This window comes from Rutilus rutilus (genome assembly GCF_951802725.1).
Source record: "Rutilus rutilus genome assembly, chromosome: 2".
Classification (NCBI taxonomy): domain Eukaryota; kingdom Metazoa; phylum Chordata; class Actinopteri; order Cypriniformes; family Leuciscidae; genus Rutilus; species Rutilus rutilus.
In genome coordinates, this window is record NC_140210.1 from 59959833 (window position 1) to 59982950 (window position 23118).

The window sequence follows — 23118 nt, forward strand, 5'->3', positions numbered from 1 at the left end:
GGAACTACTTTAGCCGTGCATTTCCCTGAAAATAATGCACACCTTAGAACGTTTGTCAACCAATCAGATACAAGCATTCAACGGCCCTGTAGTATAAGCTGCGTTAACGTGAAACTCTTATCGGGCGGTAAAAAAAATATCGCCGTTAATCTATTCTCAAAGTTGTGTTGGGAGCTGGGTCTATACTACGCAAGCTATGATGACTTTCACCTTGATATTTTAGCGCGGATGTATAGCCGAATTGTACTGTAGGGGGCTTCGAACCTGTGTGTATGCCTACTGTGAAATGACCACATCAAACGTGACGTGCTAACATGGATGCAGCTATGAAGCCGCTGGGTTTGCTTCAGGGAAAATTTATTTCTCAGATTCTCAGATCGCTATTCAATTCCCGCTATATGCAGATTTAATGCACGTCACCGAAAGCAGCAGATATGAGCTGCATTTTATTGATCATCAGCTAAAATTTCAAAATCAAAGACCGCAATAAGAGAGAGCGGCAACAGCCCTGGAAGATCATTTCGTTTCTCTACTTTTAATGATGAAGATTGTGTTAAGCGTCTGTGACTTACTTTCTCTTTGATTTGCGATAGTTTGCACGATGGCTTAATGGATAGATGCTCAGCTGCTCATCTGCGGTGATGCGTGTTCAGTAGCGTCGTCATATCTGGCTATAACATTACATATTGCCTATAACACGCTCTCACACATTTATTTATTTTTTGCATTTTTGGGAGAAGTACAATTTACATATGTGGTTTCAACAACCAGATGCATTTACACTTGTCCAGATGGTCTGGAGTGCGGCCCAGACCTCCTCCTGAAGTGGTGTGAGCGATCGGATTCAAATCTGTCTCGAATGCGTTTTGGAGGGCATTTACACCTGGTCTCTTCACAATCTGAGAAAACGCATGAAGTGGCCAGGTGTAAACAGCCTTTTAGTCGTTATTTGGGTAGCACATATTCTGAATGCCTTCGGCAGAATTCAAATGAGCCATTTTAATCAAGATTAATCTAGATTAATTCCAAGATTACAGTGAGATTAATCTAGATAAAAAAAATGAATCTATGCCCACTACTAGTTTTTACATTATTATTATATTCCCTGAGGTTCACTTATACTAGGGGAGCCAAACTCAGTTCCCTAGAGCACAGGTTTCCAAACTCTGGGTCGCCAGGATGATTTAAGGAGAATGGAGTTACATTTAAAATTAAAATAATAATTTGTTTTCATAAAGTCATAGTCTATAGGGCTGTATAAAAGGAATAAATATGCTAAATATATTTGACTTCAATAATTAACAGATTAACAAAAGAAAAGAAAAGCTGTGTGACAGTATTCTGCTGAGTTTGGTTTATTTCTGTGAAGCGCTCCACAAACTAGTTGACGGAAAGGAAACCGAGACGACAGAAAACAAATCCTGTTTGTTTATTTTACAAAGCCACAGTGTTCTGGTTTATTGTGAGTGTACACAAATTAATTTAAATACTTAATAGCAGTTTTGAATAGAGATGTGCCGATCCGATACTCACTATCGGCATCCAAATCCTATATTGTGCGTATACTATTCTGTGTTATTGTTAAGCCTCACAAAAGTTACAAAAACATTATAAAGAACCGTCAACTTTTCATGCACTATATCATAAGTGTTCTAAAGCCACTCCATAGTTTAATGTGATAAAGTGATTTAATGATGAGGTTTTCAATGTGAAGCGCTGTGACTCCATGTTGCTTCAAGCGCATCATTCTGCGCACGGGATACGCATAAGCGCTTTGTGCCGCTCTGTATTGGAGCCTTTCATATTATAATACTTTTGTGCAATGAAAGATTATTAATAGCCTTTCTTGTTCTGTCCTATCTATAATATGTTGCTGCCTCATTAAACAGCTGTGCTAAACATTTAAAAGAAATGTCTTTTCATTTTACAGTATTTATTAGAAATGAATTGTTTTTCATGAATGTATTTTACAGCAATACAAAGAGCAGTGAGTGACATTTTAACAGATTTAGTGCTACACTTATTCACTTTTTTGTTCTCCATCTCCACTAAATAATATTTTTCACTAAATGTTTAGATTTTATACAATTATTGTAACTTTTGCAGTTGAATTTAACTAATCTAAATATAATGGGTCAATATGGGTTGTGTCAATTTAAAAAAGAAGAAAAGGTTGCTCTTAAAGTGTGAACCACTGCCCTAGAGGATCACAGTTTATCTTCAATCCTAATTAAACAAACCTGATACAGCTAATCAGGAGCTGAGTTTGGCACCCCCGATTTGTACTGTTAATAATCCATAAATCTGAATAAAGATTTTCCAACCTCATTCTGACAATCTTTCTGAAATGATCCGTGTTCAAGCGGCGGCTCTCAGTAAACACCACTGTTATAAAATGTCACTGCATAGGAAAAAGTATCAATGCCCCCCCTGTGTTTTTGAAAACACCCGTATAAAACGGCCATTTATAGACAGAATTATTAAACTGCTTACGTTTTTTTTTAATCAAAATACTTTTGCTTTGAGATCAAGCTGCTGTCAGATCCAGTACAGTTGCTGCTTTATCTTTGCACAAGTTTCTTTGCAAACTCTCTCTGAAAAACTCAAAAACTATTTGTTGATGCAAATGTATTTGCCCATGTGACGTCACAAAACCCACAATATTCTAACAAGCCATTTTTGGAGCTTGGTTGAACACATTTTTCTTTTTGTCTTTTTTGTCTTTTTTTTTTTTTTTTGACATTTTAAGCTGTGAAACTTGCCGGATGTTTCAATGGTACAAAGACCTCTTATGTCTCCATGATGACGAGGAAGTATCAGCAAAGAATTAATTGATTTCTAGCCCTTGCATTAGCTTTACTACTAGATATATTTATGGAGATGAGAAATAAAAAGCCGTCATTATGTCATTAATATCAGTCCGTCAGTAAAGCAATTCTAGGCTTATTCTTGGCTGGATAACTCCTAAGGGTTTAAAAAACCCTCTTAAAATTAAATATGAACGCAGTTTTGGATTAAATAAAAGTACAGTCAAGTCAAATAAAACACGTTTTATCTCCTGTATAGTTTGGTAACACTAGTCAAGTCAAGTCAAGTATATTTGTATAGCGCTTTTCACAATACAGATTGTATCAAAGCAGCTTCACAGTATTAAATTAAAATAATACAACAAGGTTTGTTTCTAGTGGAATTTATTGATTGATAAAATCAAATTAGATATCCCCAGAATATCCCCAACTGAGCAAGCCAAAGGCAACAGTGGCAAGGAACCGAAAAACTCCATCAAGTGACCTAATGGTGTCCTAAAACTCCATCAGGTGACCCAATGGAGAAAAAAAACCTTGGTAGAACCCAGGCTCAGTCGGGGGCCAGTTCTCCTCTGGCTTTTATTAAGTAGAGGCCGGATTGTAATTTGAACTGTAAGATTAAAAATATTATATGAATGCCTGGCTGAAGAGATGCGACTTTAATCTAGTTTTAAACTGGGAGAGCGAGTCTGAGCAACGAACAGTATCAGGAAGGCTATTCCAGAGTTTTGGGGCTAAATGTGAAAATGCTCTCCCTCCTTTGGTGGATCTGGATATCCTAGGTATGACCAAAAGCCTTGAATTTAGTGATCTTAAAGAGCGCGATGGATTATAGGGCGATAGAAGATCCGTTAAATAGACTGGAGCTAAGCCGTTTAGGGCTTTATAAGTCAGTAGCAATACCTTGTAGTTAATACAGAACTTTATAGGTAACCAATGCAGTGATGATAAAATCGGTGTTATATGATCATATTTTCTTGATCTAGTAAGAACTCTAGCGGCTACAATACACTACAATAAGATACCATTCATTAACATTACTTAATGCGTTATCTAACATCAACACATTGAGTGAACAATATATTTTTTCAACATTAATTAATGTTTGTGAATGTTATTTAATACAAACACTTGATTGGTCATGTTTGTTCACTTCATTCATTGTGCATTAAATAATGTTAACTTTTGATTTTAAAAATATATTTTTAAATTAACCCCAAGGAGAATAATTGCGACAGTATATAACTATTGTTTATTGTTAAGTCATTTTATCTAATGTTATCTAACAAATATAATCTTATTGTAAAGTGTTTTTAATACTACAGTTTCCATATTTGTAACCGTGATATACACTTTAATATATGTAAATTTAATCTAAATTAAGCTTTGGTACCGAAATTGGTACAGAGAACCGTGGATTTTCACTGGTATTGGTACCGAATACTGAAATGTTGGTACCGTGACAACACTAGTCCCCAATTAAGCAAGCCAAAAGCCAATGGCAACAAAGGTGAAAAAAGGCGTCAGTGGCAAGAAACCAAAACTCCATCAGGGCCGAATGGAGAAGAAAACCTTGGGAGAAACCAGGCTCAGTCGGGGGGGGCAGTTCTCCAGCCAGCGAACGAACAGTGTATGATTATGATTCAGGCAGCATTATAGGTCAGAAGTCAGATGGAACTGGATATTATTCTGATTGTTCCAGTCTAATCTGAGATAAGATTATCTATGAGAGATAATTTACAGTCTACCGTTCATAATGTCGATGTGTGTGTGTGTGTGTGTGTGTGTGTGTGTGTGTGTGTGTCTGTAGGTTGTCTGGCTGTATGGTGACAGAGGAAGGCTGTGGTTATGTGTGTTCAGCTCTGAGTTCAAACCCCTCACACCTGAGAGAGCTGGACCTGACGAACAATGACCTGCAGGATTCAGGAGTGAAGATTATTTCTGAAGGACTGAAGAGCCCAAACTGTCAGCTGCAGATTCTGAGGTATTTAAGAATATATAAGAGATTTACCACACCAACACAGAAAAGAATACAAAGACTTCCGGTTTGGCGATGTAAGAGAGGGCAGCAGAGGCGAGGACCTCCTAACCACACTCCTTTAAAACATATTTATGCGTCTTCTTTTTCTAATCTAATTGCTTTGCAACATAACATAAGTATTACACCTAGCCCAGAAAGCGAAATGAGCAACTCTAAACAGAAGCAAAGTACCGCACCAGCAACACGGTCAGGTGCAACCCTAGCGAGTAAGCTAGCAGTAATGGCGGCTAACGACACAACTACTAGCAACAAGGATATACCTGTAAAAGACAATACGGATAACTTGACAATGAGTCAACTAGTCTCCGAACTGTCAAAACAGCGGGCCAGTTTAAAAGAGGACATGGCAAGTTTAATTCAAGATTCAATCAAGCCGTTACAGGCCTCCCTCGAGACGCTACGCGAGACAGCCGGCTCGTTTCAGCACCGACTTACGTCTACCGAAGTACTGGCCGGTGAAAACTTTGAAAGGCTAGCCGCCGCGGAAGCGACGATTAAATCCTTGAAGACACATAATTCATCTCTTCTTGACCAAATTGACGATCTTGAGAACAGATCCAGAAGGGCTAACCTGCGTATTATCAACCTTCCGGAAGGCGCTGAGGAAGGAAAAGACCCCATTGGATTTATATCTGGGCTGCTTAAAGATGCCATGGAGAGCGTGTTTGACAAACCTCCTGAACTTGAGCGAGCGCATCGCGCACTTCGCCCCAAACCTGGAGCAGGGCAATCTCCAAGACCATTCATTGTCTGCTTCCACCGATTTCAGGAAAAGGAAAAAGCACTTCACTGGGCCAGAAGACATGATACTAAATTCAACGGAGTGTCACTGCGGCTATACCCGGATACGAGTGCAGCTTTAGCGAAAAAACGCGCCGGATTCAAAGAAGTCAAACAATCCCTCTATCAAAAAGGCATAAAGTTTCAACTTCTGCACCCTGCACGTCTCCGTGTGAAATTCGGAGAGGAAACTCACACTTTTGATTCACCTGAGGCGGCCGAGGCTTTTTACAAACAACGCGTCCTTGTACAAGACTAAATACGACTCTGGCCGTAATATGTTGTCTATGAGCTTAAATGGCACAGACAATATACTTCAAGTAATAAGGTGACTTTCTCCGCCTATTCTTCCATCGCAAATTTATCTAAAACTTCAAGAAAAGACGGCATGTTTGTTTTTGTTTATTTTCTCAAAGCTCATTCAGTACATTGCGTAATATTGACGCTATGCTGTATTCAACGTCAATATTGTGGTTTGGAGTCTCTCAAGAAGATCGAGAGGTAAAGACTGGATAATCGGGAGCCATGCAAGTTATATAGGTTTCTGCGGCTTGTTTCAGTTGGGGAAGCAAGCATTAGGAAAATGTTGGGAAGTTTGGTTCTAAGTTTCATTTATCTAAAAAGTTTTGGGAAAGTTTTGTTTTATGTTATGTTTTTATACAAACTGAATAGTGAGGAAACATTTATGCTGTTGTTTGCATTTTTGATCAGTGAACTCTTGACTAAATGTATATTTGTTCATGTCTGATATGGCCGATTTAACTAAATCTCATGGGGGGTCGAAAGTTAGATTTGTTAGCTGGAATGTCAAAGGCCTAAATAGCCCAATCAAAAGAGGCAGAATTTTTGCATACTTAAAAAAATTAAAATCTGAAATAATATATTTACAGGAAACCCACTTACGCATTGTTGATCATCTCAGAATTAGGAAATCATTGGTGGGGCAAGTTTTCCACTCTAACTTTAACTCTAAGGCAAGGGGAACTGCCATTTTGATACACAAAAGCATTCAATTTACTGCCTCTGCTTCTATTGCAGATCCTCAGGGAAGATATGTTATAGTCTCTGGGATATTATACAATGTTCCTGTCGTATTAGTTAATGTATATGCGCCTAACTGGGATGATGTGAGTTTTATTAATAAGCTAGTCTCTTTATTGCCAGACCTAAACTCCCATCTTATGATTTTTGGTGGTGACATAAACTGCGTAATGGATCCGTCCCTTGACCGCTCTAATCCCAAATCTTTATCCCGTTCTAAGATGGCCCAAGCCTTATCTACATTTATAGAGCAAGTAGGGGCGGTTGATCCTTGGCGATTTCAATTTCCACACAGCAAAGAATATTCCTATTTTTCACATGTTCATCACTCCTATTCAAGAATTGATTATTTCTTTATTGATAAATCTCTCCTTCCTTCTGTTGGACAAATTGAATATCTACCTATTGTGGAATCAGACCATGCTCCTTTGCAATTAGACCTTATTTGCAACTTGAGGTATAACGAACGGCCTTTGTGGAGACTAAACACGGCCTTGTTATCAGATCCTGCATTTTGTACATTTGTATCAACAGCTATAGACGATTTCCTATTACATAACAGATCCGAATCTATTACAGCATCTACATTGTGGGAGACACTTAAAGTAGTTATTAGGGGAGAAATAATTTCATATACCGCAACTCTCAACAAAAAACGTAAACAAAAACTGGACGATCTAATTGATTCTATAAGAAGGGTAGACTGCCTCAACTCTACGTCTCCGTCACCTGAACTTTATAAAGAGAGGTTAAACCTTCAAGTTCAATACAATCTGTTATCAACAAATAAAACTGAATGGTATTTATCACGTTCTAAAGGTTATATTTATGAACATGGAGAAAAGGCAGGTCGACTTCTAGCCCACCAGTTAAAATCTAAAGCTGCCTCTCAACTTATACCTCAAATTTCGAACAGTAATAATGATTTAATAGTTAATCCAATTGAAATTAATAACACTTTTAAGAACTACTTCTCAAATTTTTATACTTCTGAAAGCCCTGAATCTAACTCTGAAATCTTTGAATTTTTAAACAATATAGATATACCCACCCTCAATTCTGTGCAGAAAACTAATTTGGATAAGCCCATACAAATTGAAGAGATTTTAAACTCAATCACATTAATGCAGAGCAAAAAAACTCCTGGCCCTGATGGTTATCCAATAGACTTTTACAAAAAATTTGCAGTTAAATTAGCCCCTATTCTTCTTGATATGTTTGAGGACTCATTGGAAAAGGGTAGCCTGCCACAAACCTTGAATGAAGCAAACATTATACTCTTACTAAAACCTGGAAAAGATCCCCTGAAATGTAACTCGTATAGGCCAATCTCTCTCTTAAATTCAGATGTAAAAATTTTGGCAAAAATCCTTGCTTTACGATTAGATACAGTAATAGAGAATTTGATTTCAAAAGACCAGACAGGATTTGTCAGAGGTCGACACACTTTTAGTAATATCCGGAGATTGTTAGGGGTAATACACTCGTCTAAACTTTCTCAAAACCCTGTTCCTCAAGTAGTCATCTCGTTAGATGCTGAAAAAGCATTCGACAGGGTGGAGTGGAAATATTTATTCTTTGTGCTGGAAAGATTTGGTTTTGATACATCTCTTCTCTCATTGATTAAGTTATTATATTTTTCCCCTAAAGCATCTGTAATTACAAATAGAGTATGTTCAAAGTATTTTCCCCTATCACGGGGTACAAGACAAGGATGCCCTCTTAGCCCTTTACTTTTTACTTTAGCCATCGAGCCCCTATCTATAGCATTAAGACATTCACAGTATTTCACTGGCATCATCTGTAAGGGCATAGAACATAGAGTATCCTTATATGCCGATGATATGCTGTTGTATCTTTCAGATCCGATCTTAGGTATTCCACAGGTAGTTAAAATTTTGAAACAATTTGGAACTTTCTCAGGCTATAAACTGAACTATAAACTGTCTGCTTCCCCATAAACAGTAAGGGCCTCCAGATTTCGAATACCAATATACCTTTTCAGTTGTCTTCATCGGGTTTTAGATATTTAGGTATAAACATCACACAGGGCTTCCCTAACCTTTACAAAGAGAACTTTGTCCCTCTAATTGACAAGTTAAAATTAGACCTCAAAAAATGGAATTTGCTATTTCTCTCTCTTGCAGGTAGAATTAACTGTGTAAAAATGAACATTTTACCAAGATTCTTGTACTTGTTTCAATGCATTCCAATATTTTTAACAAAATCCTTTTTTCAGAATTTAGACAGACTTATTTCATCATTTATCTGGGGTGGAAAAACACCTAGGATTAGGAAGGAATTTCTCCAGAGACAGAAATCTCAAGGTGGTTTAGCGCTTCCTAATTTCAGGTACTATTATTGGGCTGCAAATATCTCGAAATTACTTTATTGGCTTCAGAACCCCAAAGATGTCTGGTGTATCTCAGAGGCAAACTCCTGTACCTCATCATCCCTTCCTGCTTTAGCTTTATCTAAATTGCCCCTTTGTATTTCTATGTATACTCAATGCCCAGTCGTCGCAAATACTCTCAAGATTTGGTTTAAATTTAGACAATGTTTTGGTTTTAAAGACTTCCTCATAGCCAGTCCTATATGCAAAAATCACCTATTCCTTCCAGCTCAATTGGACTCGATCTTCAGTCAGTGGCAGCAGACAGGTCTTGTCAAATTTAGTGATCTTTTCATTGATGATTTTTTCGCCTCTTTTTCCAGCCTCTCCTCAAAATATAATCTGCCAAGTTCACACATGTTTAGATATTTTCAGGTTCGTCATCTAATTCAAAATCTTTGTCCCACATATCCATCCATTCCTCCCAGTACAGAATTGGATGCAATTTTAAACATTCCCTTACATTTGAAGGGAATAATTTCTAATATATATAATATTTTAATGTCAATAAAAAATATTAATCTAGATAAAATCCGTGCAGAGTGGACAAAAGATTTGGCAGTGGATATTTCAGAGGAAACCTGGAATAATGCATTATCTAGAGTGAATGGAACAACCTCCTGTACACGCTTGGGTTTAATCCAGTTCAAAGTCCTCCACAGACTTCATTACAGCAAGGTTAGGCTGTCTAAGATATACGCAAATGTGGCTGATACATGTGAGCGTTGTCACTCTGCTAAAGCAGACCTTGCTCATATGTTTTGGACTTGTCCCAGACTGCTGGATTACTGGACAGCTATATTTAAAATTTTGTCTGAGGTATATGTTAAGGATATCAGGCCTAGTTTTGAGATGGCTGTCTTTGGAGTACCTGAACAAGATGTGGTCATGTCCAAAAAGTGTCAGGACGCATGTGCTTTTGCATGTCTTTTGGCTCGTAGAAGAATATTACTTGATTGGAAGTCAAGTAAACCACCTTTAGTTTCACTCTGGCTTAGTGATGTGATGCTGTTTTTGAAACTGGAGAAAATTAAATATTCTCTTAGAGGATCCACCAAACGTTTTTATTCAGTATGGTCCCCAATGATTTCTTATTTTGAAAAGGATGCAACTCTCCCCCCAAACTAAAACTAATTATTATTAAAAGGCTTGTGCACATTGGGTTGGATGACGTAATCCGACACAGTTGGCTGACAATATTGTCAATTATTTTCTCACTGTTTATAATATTAGAACTTGGAAAGGTTTTTTTTTTTTTTTTTTTTTTTTTACATCGTTTATATATTGTATTATTATTATTATTATCATTATTTATTTATTTATATATATTTTTTTTCTCTCTTTGTTCAGTGGGTGGGTTGTGGGAAAGGGGAAAAAATTGTAAAAACAAGGAGTATTGTTAAACTCTTTATGTATGTGATACATCACTTTGTTCTTCCTTCAATAAAAAAAATTAAAAAAAAAAAAAAAAAGAAAAGAATACAAAGGGAAAAGGGAATCTAACCATTATAATATTTTTGGGGAGTGTCAGAAATTAACCCAGTTTTGGCAAGGGATTGAAGGAAATTTGAAAGCTGTTTTTGAGGTGACGATTCCTTGTAATTGTGAATGTTTACATCTGGCTAATATTTCTTTTGATGGGTGGAATAACATTGATAAGAAACTGATGTTAATTCTTCTGGCAGCCAGTAAAAAAGTAATTACAAAGAAATGGCTAAAACCAGAGCCACTTACAGTTGATGATTGGATTGACATATTACACTATATATATATATAGTATGCAAAATTAGAGCTTTGGCCAGCCGTTTCAGAGGTTATGAGTTCGATTACGCCCACGTGTAGGTTTTTTTTTTTCTCGTATTAGTCCATGAGCCAGGGCCCCAAATTTGGTCCATCAGTATCATCTGGGGGGGCAAATGCTATCCTTGTTTTTTGGCAAGGTATACACCCCTAGTATTAGAAAAATCACGATAGCAGTGCAGGGGTGGTAGCGAAATCACTTTTTTCAGCTCATGTAGTTACTAACCCCCTAAGATAAATTCCGTTTTTGAAATCTGGTGTATATCTGGTTTAGGCTCATGCTATGGATATTGTCAATATTCTATAATATGGTGATTGGTATCGTTGGAAAGGGGACCTTTTAGGCTTTCATTTAAGCCCAGTACTGAATCTGTCTGCCAAACACAGAGGTCACATGACTTCTTTAAACCAGAAATAACACACATTTTTTCACAATTTCCGCCTAAACTGTATGCTTTCTTTTATCCCTGTGGCATGAAAGAACACCATGGACACAAAACTCAACAACTTCAATACTCAAGGCACTCTGATGACTCAGAAAATGTATAATATACCCATACTATTTATTTGTGAGAGCCTTAAATTAGACTTGAGCAGCCAGCACAAGTCTTCAAAATAGAATAGAGCGAATAGAATGGACAAATAGAATACCCTATTAGTCCAGGGCCAAATGGCCTATTTATTCATGTACAGTTGTAATAAAAAGTAATTGTTTCAATCGTGTTGTCAACATAACACTTGTAAGTGGTTTAACAAAATGTTTCTATCATGTATTTTGATATTCACCCACTTTCAGTTCGAATATCAGAAAGTAGCTCATGCAGGGAATGTTGATGGATTTTGACAGTTTGACGAGGTTTTGTCAGTTTTGTGAAAAGATTGTTGGTTCAGTTGACTGGTTATAACAACACTACCAACTATGCCATCTTCAATCAACTTCCATTGAGTTCCAGGGGCAGGGCTCTAGAGTGCGACCAATTTGGTCGCATATGCGACCAAATTTTGTAAGTGTGCGACTAACATTTTTCCTAGGTCGCACCGGTGCACCTAACGTCCTCGCATCCGCTGCCTCTGCACGAACGTTTGTTGGCGTTTGTTCTCCTTTGACGGAACTCACACTCTTCTCTCACGTGATGCCACAGCTCGCACAACACGACAGCCCTGCTTAATGAGTGACGACGGAGGACAGAATTAAACATTCAAACGTAGCCTGGTTACACTTAAGGTCTGTTATATTAGTCTGATTTTATTTTAAATTTCGGCTTCCAAAGATTATAAAAAATAATATATTGAGGTAACTTAAAACCATTAAAAACTATCTACGCGCAACTTCTTCCCTTCGCAGCATTACGCTGTCATTTCTCCCTAAAACTCAGAATCAGAATCAGCACGATCGGTGATTGTTGTAAATGCAGTCTAGCTACTGTTGCTAAATTGCGGGACGCATTTAATAATTGAAAGAGCTATTAAAAACACAAAAATCTGCGCAAGAGATGTTGTTCGCATGGCGGCGCGCGCTCCGAAACAGACCGAGACAAGCAAATTATACTTTCGGTTTCATGTGCAGATTGTGCGCGTCTAAACGATCAATTGTACACAAAAGCGTGTCAAAATTACCGGCTTTGAGATTCACTAAAAACAGTTTATGTCTTAAATGGACGTAGTTATGGAAATAGTTGGGAGAATATGGTGCATCAGTAGCCTATTAGATCTGCACCCGGTCTTAAAGGGGCCGCAGTCTAATAAACATGCTGATGCTTGCGCCATTACTGCAAATCAAACAACAAGAGAAAAATCACTCACAGCTCTCGAAAGAATAACTTCAGCTTTGATAAGCATTAATCTATTTATGATAAATTTTACAGTGTTATTTTACATTTTATTACTTTATTAGATTTCTTTTTAGACCATGCCTGAACAGTAGTAGGCCTTCCTGAAATTAAAGCACTGTGTAGGCCTATATAAAGTGTATCTTTGTTTAATTGTTTATCTTTTGTTTATCTATTGTTTATCTTTGTTTATTATATATAAAACAAAAAGAACCATAAGAATACAGTTAAAGTACTGTATCGATAAGCAGTATCGGTAAGAGTAGGAATACCGTTAATAATTGTGCTTCAAAAAATAAATAAAAGTTTTTACCTACACCTTCTTGTTTAAATTCATTTACATAATATATATGAATGTGTATAGAGCGTGATAAAAAGGTGACCTTAAAATTGTGGCGTTAAAGGTGATACATCCGAGGAAAAATTTGGGTGCACCCAAATTTTGTGCTGGTGCACCTAAATAAAAAAGTTAGGCGCACCAGTGCAACCAAGGCAAAAAGTTAGTCTGGAGCCCTGAGGGGTATTAAATGTAAGTACAAAATACTTTTTCTCTTGTGCTTGTGAATTGGTGGGGAATAGTAGCAGTAGCTAATGTAAGCTTGGTGTTTTTCACACTTAGTATACTTTCAGTCTACATTTTATGTACTTCTCAGAAATATACCTAAAATTACACTTCAGTGTACTTGATTTATCCTGAGAGAAAAGTCCAGGGCCCGTATTCATAAAGATTCTAAGAATCCTCTCAGGATTTTACATATAGAGTCTTAGCTTAAGAGCGATTCGGGGCCGATCTGAGAGCAACTCTGAGCAAGGAAAAGACAAAAACGTTCATCTGAGTGAGGAGGCGGGATTGCCCCCGTTGCTATGTATGACACAATCTTTTGAAGACTGTGATTGGCTGGTTGTCCAAGAAGGAAAAAAATAGTGATTTTAAGTATAGGGTCTATTCTAAGCCTTCACTTTGACATTACATGCAACTGTGTACATTACACACTGCTGCATTGTTGCATTTTCCCAGTTGCCAAATATCGTAATGTAGTGATTACTTTCATTTCTGGCGCTATGGCATTTCTGCGCTGTGTCGGAGATGTTTGCACGTCTCTAATAAGATCAGTCACAAACATGATCCCTGCACGATCTCATCTATAGTGTCTTATTAACTCACTGTCATTGAGTCCCATTGTCTGCAACCCTCTTCGTCTTTCTGCCATGATCTCCTCTGCTAAAGAATCTCTTCAGCCTCTGAAAAGTCCTCGTCCGTGCTCCTAACAATTTTGACCTTAAGATCTCTTTTAAGGGTTAAGATGCTTTCTGAAGTACTTTTTTCTTTACTGGGATTTGTTCTTTAATTTTAAGAGTAAACGCCCACATTTCTAAGAATTTTCTTAGAATTTTGTCACTAGGAGCTACTTTTTGCATTAAGATTCTTTATGAATACGGGCCCAGGTATATTTGGCCTGTACTTGAACTCAATCTTTTGATCCAGATATACTTAAAAGAGAAACCAATGAGAAACCTAGTTGTGTACTTAGTTTACTACTCTTACAAATACTAAAAATACTAAAAGTGGGCCAATTTAGTCCCAATCAGTATTGAAATAGTACACAAGTTTACTACAAGTATACATTGATATTAGTATACTTACTACATAAAGTATACTTAAAAAATATACTTGAAAAGTACTTAAGTATACTTCGTAAAATGAACATGAAGACATGCACTATTATGATGGATAGATGGACTTTTATGATGGATAGATGCACTTTTATAATGGATAGATGCACTTTTATAATGGATATATGCACTCTTATGATGGATATATGCACTTTTATGATGGATATATGCACTTTTATGATGGATAGATGCACTTTTATAATGGATAGATGCACTTTTATAATGGATAGATGGACTTTTATAATGGATAGATGCACTTTTATAATGGATAGATGGACTTTTATGATGGAGAGATGGACTTTTATAATGGATAGATGCACTTTTATAATGGATAGATGCACTTTTATAATGGATAGATGCACTTTTATAATGGATAGATGGACTTTTATGATGGAGAGATGGACTTTTATAATGGATAGATGCACTTTTATAATGGATAGATGGACTTTTAGGACGGATATATGCACTTTTATAATGGATAGATGGACTTTTATGATGGAGAGATGGACTTTTATAATGGATAGATGCACTTTTATAATTGATAGATGCACTTTTATAATGGATAGATGCACTTTTATAATTGATAGATGCACTTTTGTAATGGATAGATGGACTTTTATGATGGATAGATGCACTTTTATAATGGATAGATGCACTTTTATAATGGATATATCCACTTTTATTATGGATAGATGCACTTCTATAATGGATAGACAATAATAGATTTTTACAGCGATTGATTCCTGCCGGTTCCATAATGAGACTGGTGCGGCCAGAGACATTTTGGGTGCTGCGGCATATTAAATATATTATAAATAGTTTTTCCACGTGAGAAATACAATGTGTGGCGAGAGGGGTGACAAAAGACCGAAATGAGTGACTGCCATGTGACACTTGAGAGCCCTGACTGCACTGTAGCAGTTACTGTTACACTGTTTCATAGATTGATCTATGCCAGTCTATGATTAATCTATGACAGCCAGTTTAACCTGCAAGCTAGCTAGCCTGCTAGATAGCTAGCCTGCTAAAAACGCCAAGCTTACATTAGCTACTGCTACTATTCCCCACCAATTCACAAGCACAAGAGAAAAGGTATTTTGTACTTACATTTAATACCCCTGGAACTCAGTGGAAGTTGATTGAAAATGGCATAGTTGGTAGTGTTGTTATAACCAGTCAACTGAACCAACAATCTTTTCACAAAACTGACTTTTTAAAAAACCTTTCAAACTGTCAAAATCCATCAACATTCCCTGCATGAGCTACTTTCTGACATTCGAACTGAAAGTGGGTGAATATCAAAATACATGATAGAAACATTTTGTTAAACCACTTACACGTCTTATGTTGACAACTCTATTGAAACAATTACTTTTTATTACAACTGTACATGAATAAATAGGCCATTTGGCCCTGGACTAATAGGGTATTCTATTTGTCCAGTCTATTCGCTCTATTCTATTTTGAAGACTGGCTGCACAAGTCTAATTTAAGGCTCTCACAAATAAATAGTATGGGTATATTATACATTTTCTGAGTCATCAGAGTGCCTTGAGTATTGAAGTTGTTGAGTTTTGTGTCCATGGTGTTCTTTCATGCCACAGGGATAAAAGAAAGCATACAGTTTAGGCGGAAATTGTGAAAAAATGTGTGTTATTTCTGGTTTAAAGAAGTCTTGTGACCTCTGTGTTTGGCAGACAGATTCAGTACTGGGCTTAAATGAAAGCCTAAAAGGTCCCCTTTCCAACGATACCAAGCACCATATTATAGAATATTATCAATATCCATAGCATGAGCCTAAACCAGATATACACCAGATTTCAAAAACGGAATTTATCTTAGGGGGTTAGTAACTACATGAGCTGAAAAAAGTGATTTCGCTACCACCCCTGCACTGCTATCGTGATTTTTCTAATACTAGGGGTGTATACCTTACCAAAAAACAATGATAGCATTTGCCCCCCCCGTTGATACCGATCAACCCCCCTGGCTCATGGACTATATCGTTTTTTTCTCTCATCAAAACGATTATGTTCATCAGTGGTTGTATGTCAGGCAGGGAGACGCAAACATTTGAATTATTTTGTGATTTCAACAGAACGAATAGAGAGTTTCCACAACGGATTGAAGCGCGCGTCGAGTGAAGACAGTGCGGTGTGTGCGCGAGCCACACGAGAAAACACTGTATCTGATTCTGCGCCACTGATCACAGCGGCAACGAGCACTTTGATCACTTGATTTAAAAAAACACATTTCAGCGCTTTTTGTTTCATGTTGCACGAGTAGGCTACACCGAAGAAAATTCCTAGTCTGTGAAACCTTTCATTGACAATGGCAATAAAATCTATTCTGATTCTGATTTATAGCCTACTCATACCATATACATATACATACATATATATACAGTATATATTTATACATATATGTATATATATCACATAGCACATCCTGTTTTTGATTTGGACATTGTCTAGAGTTTATCTTATTTTTTATTCAGTGTACACAAAAGTTGCCTATACAGTTTTATCGGTAGATGCTAAGAGACATTTATTTATATATTACCTGTTTGCAAACTTTTTTTTTTCTTTGATGGCACATTTTCCTGACCTTTCTGCTCCCCCCTGTGCTTTACAGCTTTACAGGGGGAGCTTTACAGGGGGTATGGCTTATCTAAATGAGATGTAAATGAGCCTCTATTGTCACTCCCAGCAGGAGAGAGAGGTGAGAACTGCACAATCTTCAGAGGCTGTTTTCTCCCCTTTGAGCTTTTTTGAGTGTCTACCTTCAAATGGCCACAACTTCTCCAAATATTATCAGATTTCCATGTGTTACACATCGTTGGAAAGCTTGGAGACTACACTTTCAGAATCTGAATAACTCAAAATGCCCCAGAACCGACTTGTGTCCCTACTTTCCGTGATCGGTCACATATATATGCGTGTGATGGAAAATATTTCCTTTTCCTTGAGAGCCCAGATAGAATACATTTGTTCAATATGGTAAAAAATGATTGATTATATAAAACCAATTCGCACTGACATTTTTTGAAGCATAAATGGTCTGTAAGGTAATGTTTTTTTTATAATTATAAGTAATAGCTCCCCTTGTTCTTGTGTAAAACACAAAACATCTGTATAAGCTTGAGTATTTCATTTCCATGACCATTGGTAGACATGATGGGTTATAATGCTGTCTCTGTATTAACGTATATGTATTTGTTTTATTGTAAAGAAGCATTTCTGCCTTGATAAATGTATATATTTGTCTGCTGAAATTGAAAAAAGAACATATAAGAGATTATTTACAATGTGGGATTACAAATTTAAGAATATGTTTAAGATCTGCTGATCCTACTTCCTTACATAACATCACATGAAAAACTAAGGTGAACTACACTGTATTGGGCATTCAAGGTGAACATGATGGCATCAATTTACTGATTAGAAGTCAGCTGTCTAAACATTGTAATAGTCAGGGGTTTTGTTAGTCTTTGATCTTCCAACTAAGAGTTGAACTGTGTGTGAATGTTTACCTAGTCTTAGTTCCCGTGACCATTTGTGTTTATACCATTTGGGGAAGTCAGTTGGGGGTAATTGCCTCTATTGTCTTTAGATGATTAGATTTAGTGATCATCTCCCAGGCTGTGTGTAAGGTCAGCACCTTTAAGGACAGCCCACTGAAATGCCTATAAGACAACATGTAAAGTTACATTAGTCAGACTAGCTGGAAGACCTGCAGCACGCTCAATAAAGAATAACTTCTACTTGAACGAGATCCAAAATGTCTCCTGGTTTGCTTCGATGAAGGAATAAAAGTTTTCAACAACAGTCTGCCAGTCATGTGAGTTTTTGTAGATGATCTGACTGTGTGTGTCTGAAGATGGTCTGACTGTGTGTGTCTGTAGGTTGTCTGGCTGTATGGTGACAGAGGAAGGCTGTGGTTATGTGTCTTCAGCTCTGAGTTCAAACCCCTCACACCTGAGAGAGCTGGACCTGACGAACAATGACCTGCAGGATTCAGGAGTGAAGATTATTTCTGAAGGACTGAAGAGCCCACACTGTAAGCTGCAGATTCTGAGGTATTTTATAATATATAAGAGATAATTTACAGTCTGCTGGTCATAATGTTGATGTGTGTCTGAAGATGGTCTGACTGTGTGTCTGTAGGTTGTCTGGCTGTATGGTGACAGAGGAAGGCTGTGGTTATGTGTGTTCAGCTCTGAGTTTAAACCCATCACACCTGAGAGAGCTGGACCTAAGCTACAATCACACAGGAGTCAAGCTGCTCTCTGGCAAACTGAAGGATCCAAACTGCTCATTGCAGATACTCAAGTATGTGGGACAAGCAAGCCTCATTTACACTGCAGGTCCTGATGCCCAAATCTGATTTGTTGCCTATATGACCGTCCGTTTACACGTTCTTGCCCCATATCCGATTCATGTGTTTACATTTGACATACTATCTGAAACGTTGCGCATGCTTAAAGGGGGTTCTTGCACAGATGGACAAACATGAAATGTGCTTGATGCTAGCTTTGCGATATACCGTATTTTCCGGACTATAAGTCGCACTTTTTTTAATAGTTTGGCTGGTCCTGTGACTTATAGTCAGGTGCGACTTGTATATCAAAATTAAGTCATACTGACTGACATGAACCAAGAGAAAACATTACCATCTACAGCCGTGAGAGTACAGATGCTGCTCCTGTAGCCTAGCCCTGACAAAACTACTGAAAACAACTGAAAAACTGTTAACTGAAACATTAACCCTAAAGACAACTGATAAAGACTGAACACAAACAAAATGCCCCCAAAAAGAAAAAAATCTCCATGTTTTCGGTGCTGATGCGATGGTGACGCATTCATGTAACATGTAAGGGTGGCTCTGCCAATAAAGCTCCTAAAAGCTGTCACAAAGAACCGGCAAAAGTAATGATTATGAATATGTCAAATATAGCAAGGAGACATTTTAATTGTTTATTAATAAACAAGTGTTTTCTGTGTCAAGTGTCGGCTGCAAAGATGAAGTTGACGATGCTGACTCGTGATCTTTGCTGTAGTGAAGGCGCCAGAGAGAAATACACATTTCATACAGATTACATAAGCAGAGAGCAGTCTTATTTCTTTTTTTTTGAATTGTTCTGTTTAAAAGTAGACATTTCAAGCTTTCTATATATGTCTCAGGTCTGTGAGGTAAGTAGGCCACCGTATACGCTGAGTTTCGGTTCATTTATGAGATGAGCTCCAGTTCACGTGCCGGCGCCTCCGTGTCGGGATTATCTATTGTCTACTATATTCTACTTCTTATTTATTAAATCCAGGCAATTGGTTGATGAAACAGATTAAAATTAAGATACAATTAATACAAAACTAAATTTAATTCAGCATACCATTGGCCAACATGTAATTTTGCTGTATTCAGCACAGACTCTGCTACAATAAAATGTGAGCAAAATGGATGTACATGTTTGCATTTTATAGAAAAAAAAAATATGCCTGGTTAGTACGTTTTGGGAAAAACATTGTCACCGCAATCAGGCCATTTAACACACACTGAATAGCTGTCCATAAGACTTTTGATTTTGGTCCATAAGACTTTTCTGCAAAATGATGTGGAAATCATTCTGATCACTCTTTCACAAACAGTCAGTTTTTGTGTCAGCACTGCTGTATGCGTGGGCCATGAATATTAATGTGATTCACACCAGGGGTGTGACTAAAGACACTCCCCCAATGGCTAATGGCCTATCAAGGTGCTGTGAGGCAGCCTGAACAAAGAATGAGGAACTGATGAATGATTCACTGATGAATAATTACAAAAAGAACAGCATTTATTCAAAATAGAAATCTTTCCCAACAATGGAGAAGAAAGAAAGAAAGAGAGACCAAACTTTTTTTTTGTATAAAAAAAAAAAAAAAATTATTCAAAGAATCATGAAAAAAACTATGACAGGTTATGAAAAAATATATTAAACAGCACAACGGTTTCCAACATTGATTTAAAAAAATAAAATACCTGTGTGTGCTTTGCATGCCACCATTCTTTCATCCACAGCTAAGTTTCTTTTAGGATGATAGATGGCTTTACAAGCATGACGAATAGTGTCCATGAGAGGTTTGACCCTGAAAAGACGGTCATGTTCAGCTGTGCCCCTCTTTCTGTCATTATCCTTATCTGCATCTGGGTGACTCGTGCACATTCCATGAAATGGTGCGGTATCTGTCCCGGGACATAACTGTAGATGGAAAGGGTACAGAGAAAACACTGCTTTGCCGCCAGTAGTCCCTGATGGAGCTGACCTTCACCATGGCCATGTAGAACAGCAGCCCGATGTAGCGGTACATCTCACTGATGCTGATATCTGTCCATTTATATTTGCAGCCCTTTGCAGTTGCCTTTGGCAGCCTGAGCATTGGTGTTGTGGCACAGAGTTGACACAGCACTTTCTGAAAAAAATGTTTGAATAGACTCAGTTGTGGTCCAGTTTCACGTGCAGGACGGAGTCTCACAGTCTGTGGAACCATGTCAACATCAGACTCTGTTTTCCATGTCAGAGTGGACTGCCTGTTGCTTGCCTGCTGGTTAGCCTTGGCTCTCTTCAGGACAGGTGCTTGGACATGTTCATTGTCACATCTGTAAAAAAACTAAACAAAAAAAACATGTGAGCATGCTGATAACACAATTAAAGAAATCACAATGTTGATTGATGATTGAGGACGGAGAAATATCTATTTATGGGCCATAGACCGCGTCACCGCGAGTGTCTGTTGATGGGCCATAAAGACTGCACGCATTTAGTGACGCACACAATGAACGGATCGTTCGCGAACGACACATCACTACATTTCAAACATTTACACCTGTATTCACAAACATCTGTGCATAAGGCAGTGTTGAAGCATGATAAACAGTGTCATAGGCTGACCAAAACCGAACATTTATATAAAAATTAGAGGTGGGCATAGATTAATTTTTTTAATCTAGATTAAAATGGCTCATTTGAATTCTGCCGAAGGCATTCAGAATATGTGTGCTACCCAAATAATGACTATAAAAGTGTCTTTGAGAACGGGTTTCTCAAGCCAGGTGGCGCATTAGACCAGGGGCTCATCTCCTGTTTCCAAAATGAATCACAAACTGCTTGAGAAAGCTGTTCTACTCATAGACTGTAAAAGGTTACTACTGTACTGTTACCGTCCGTAGGCAACATTAGGTAGGCCTATGTTATTATCAACTACTATAGGCTATCAATTAGGGATGGGCGATATGGCCTAAAATCCATATTGTGATACATTGCAGCCTCTTGCGATAATGATATATATTATAATAAAACCATTTCAGAACAGGTTACACAGACCCTGCTAAACAACTGCTAAATATTTTTTTTGTTTTTTTTAAGGGTGTATGTAGTTTTGAGAACATATATTGTGCAAAACTGTAAGTATACAACATCATTTTGCAGATAAATAAAATGTAAGTACACTAGCTGCAGAGACTTAAGTAGGTCTAATGTTTATTATGGCTTGGAGCTTATGAAACCCCAAATTTAAAATTAGAATATTGTCTAACTGATGTCTTTTCAGTTAAAACGAAACACAACAACGATTCTTAAAGGGATAGTTCAGGATTTTAGACAAGAATCTCTATAGCTTCCCCATAAGCAGTGTGGTGCATTGACCATGACTTACCCCCGACAGCGTCCTGTGAGCCGAGCTCCGGTCCAGTTTTGGTCAAGATGAAATTAGTCCGGCAAGTTTGCTGGGGTCACGGCAATAAAGCTTTTTTCTTCTCAAATCAATGTGTTCAAAAGAGTGATATATTTGCAGCACAAAACCGCTGTCTATGGAGAGGTCAGACCTCGTAATGGCTTGGCACTATTTTCTTCCCCGTCATATCACTGCGCGCTGCCGCTACCTACAGCCAGCTGGGAGCCGCGTATGTGTCACTTTGTTTACAGCTCGTAAAGAGAACGATAACATGTCTGACTACAGCAGCGACGATGACAACATTGACTTCGACACACAGCCAAAAGGATATCTTTACGAACCTGAATACACAGATGACGAGTTACGCCAGATGGAGTTGGAAAGGACAGAAAGAGAGAGGATGGACAGAGAAGTTGAACAAGTTGAAGCTGGAGCCACAGCTGCTGCAGTGAGACATCGAGTGGCCGACAAATGGTGGTGTACTTGTTTTAAGTGTGAACTAATGCAGACAGAAGTGGAGTCCTACTGCTGCCATGAATTGGATCTCATCATGCAACAGATCCAAGACCTTTCTATTGATGAGGACGCCAGCGTACCAGCTTCGGTCTGCATCACAAATCACAAGGACTTTCCTGCAATCCTGAATGCTGGTGTCTTGCAGACCTTTTTCCACATTCCGAAAATTAACTGGAAGAAGCGTCCCAGGCCAGCAGGACCCAACGGTCAGTTGTCCTCAGAGTAAGTACTTTTTTATAGTATTTTACAGTCTTATAATGTACAAATTTCAAATGACTAATTAGGGCTTACTGTATATATTAGTATGAGTGCAGGTAATAGGCAACTACTTATTTTGTACAATCCCAAAGTGTACTAATATATATATATATATATATATATATATATATATATATATATATATATATATATATATATATATATATATATATATATATGAAGAGTTCAGATGCAAAAGCCTCTAAGTGCCATCTGAAATGTTCTTCTAAAATGAGCATTTTTATCAAGCTCGTATATTTAGGTTCATTAATTT

At 37.6% G+C, this 23118-nt stretch overlaps 1 protein-coding gene across 1 annotated transcript in view; it reads left to right on the forward strand.

Annotated features, from left to right (window-relative positions):
* LOC311286248 (NACHT, LRR and PYD domains-containing protein 3-like) overlaps positions 1–23118 on the forward strand; it is a 67762-nt gene that overhangs the window by 9354 nt on the left and 35290 nt on the right. Inside the window, exons 5-7 of the mRNA XM_084402374.1 lie at positions 4618–4791; positions 18269–18442; positions 18531–18695. Coding sequence (XP_084258500.1) covers positions 4618–4791; positions 18269–18442; positions 18531–18695 — 513 coding nt within the window. The remainder of the gene's footprint in view (positions 1–4617; positions 4792–18268; positions 18443–18530; positions 18696–23118) is intronic.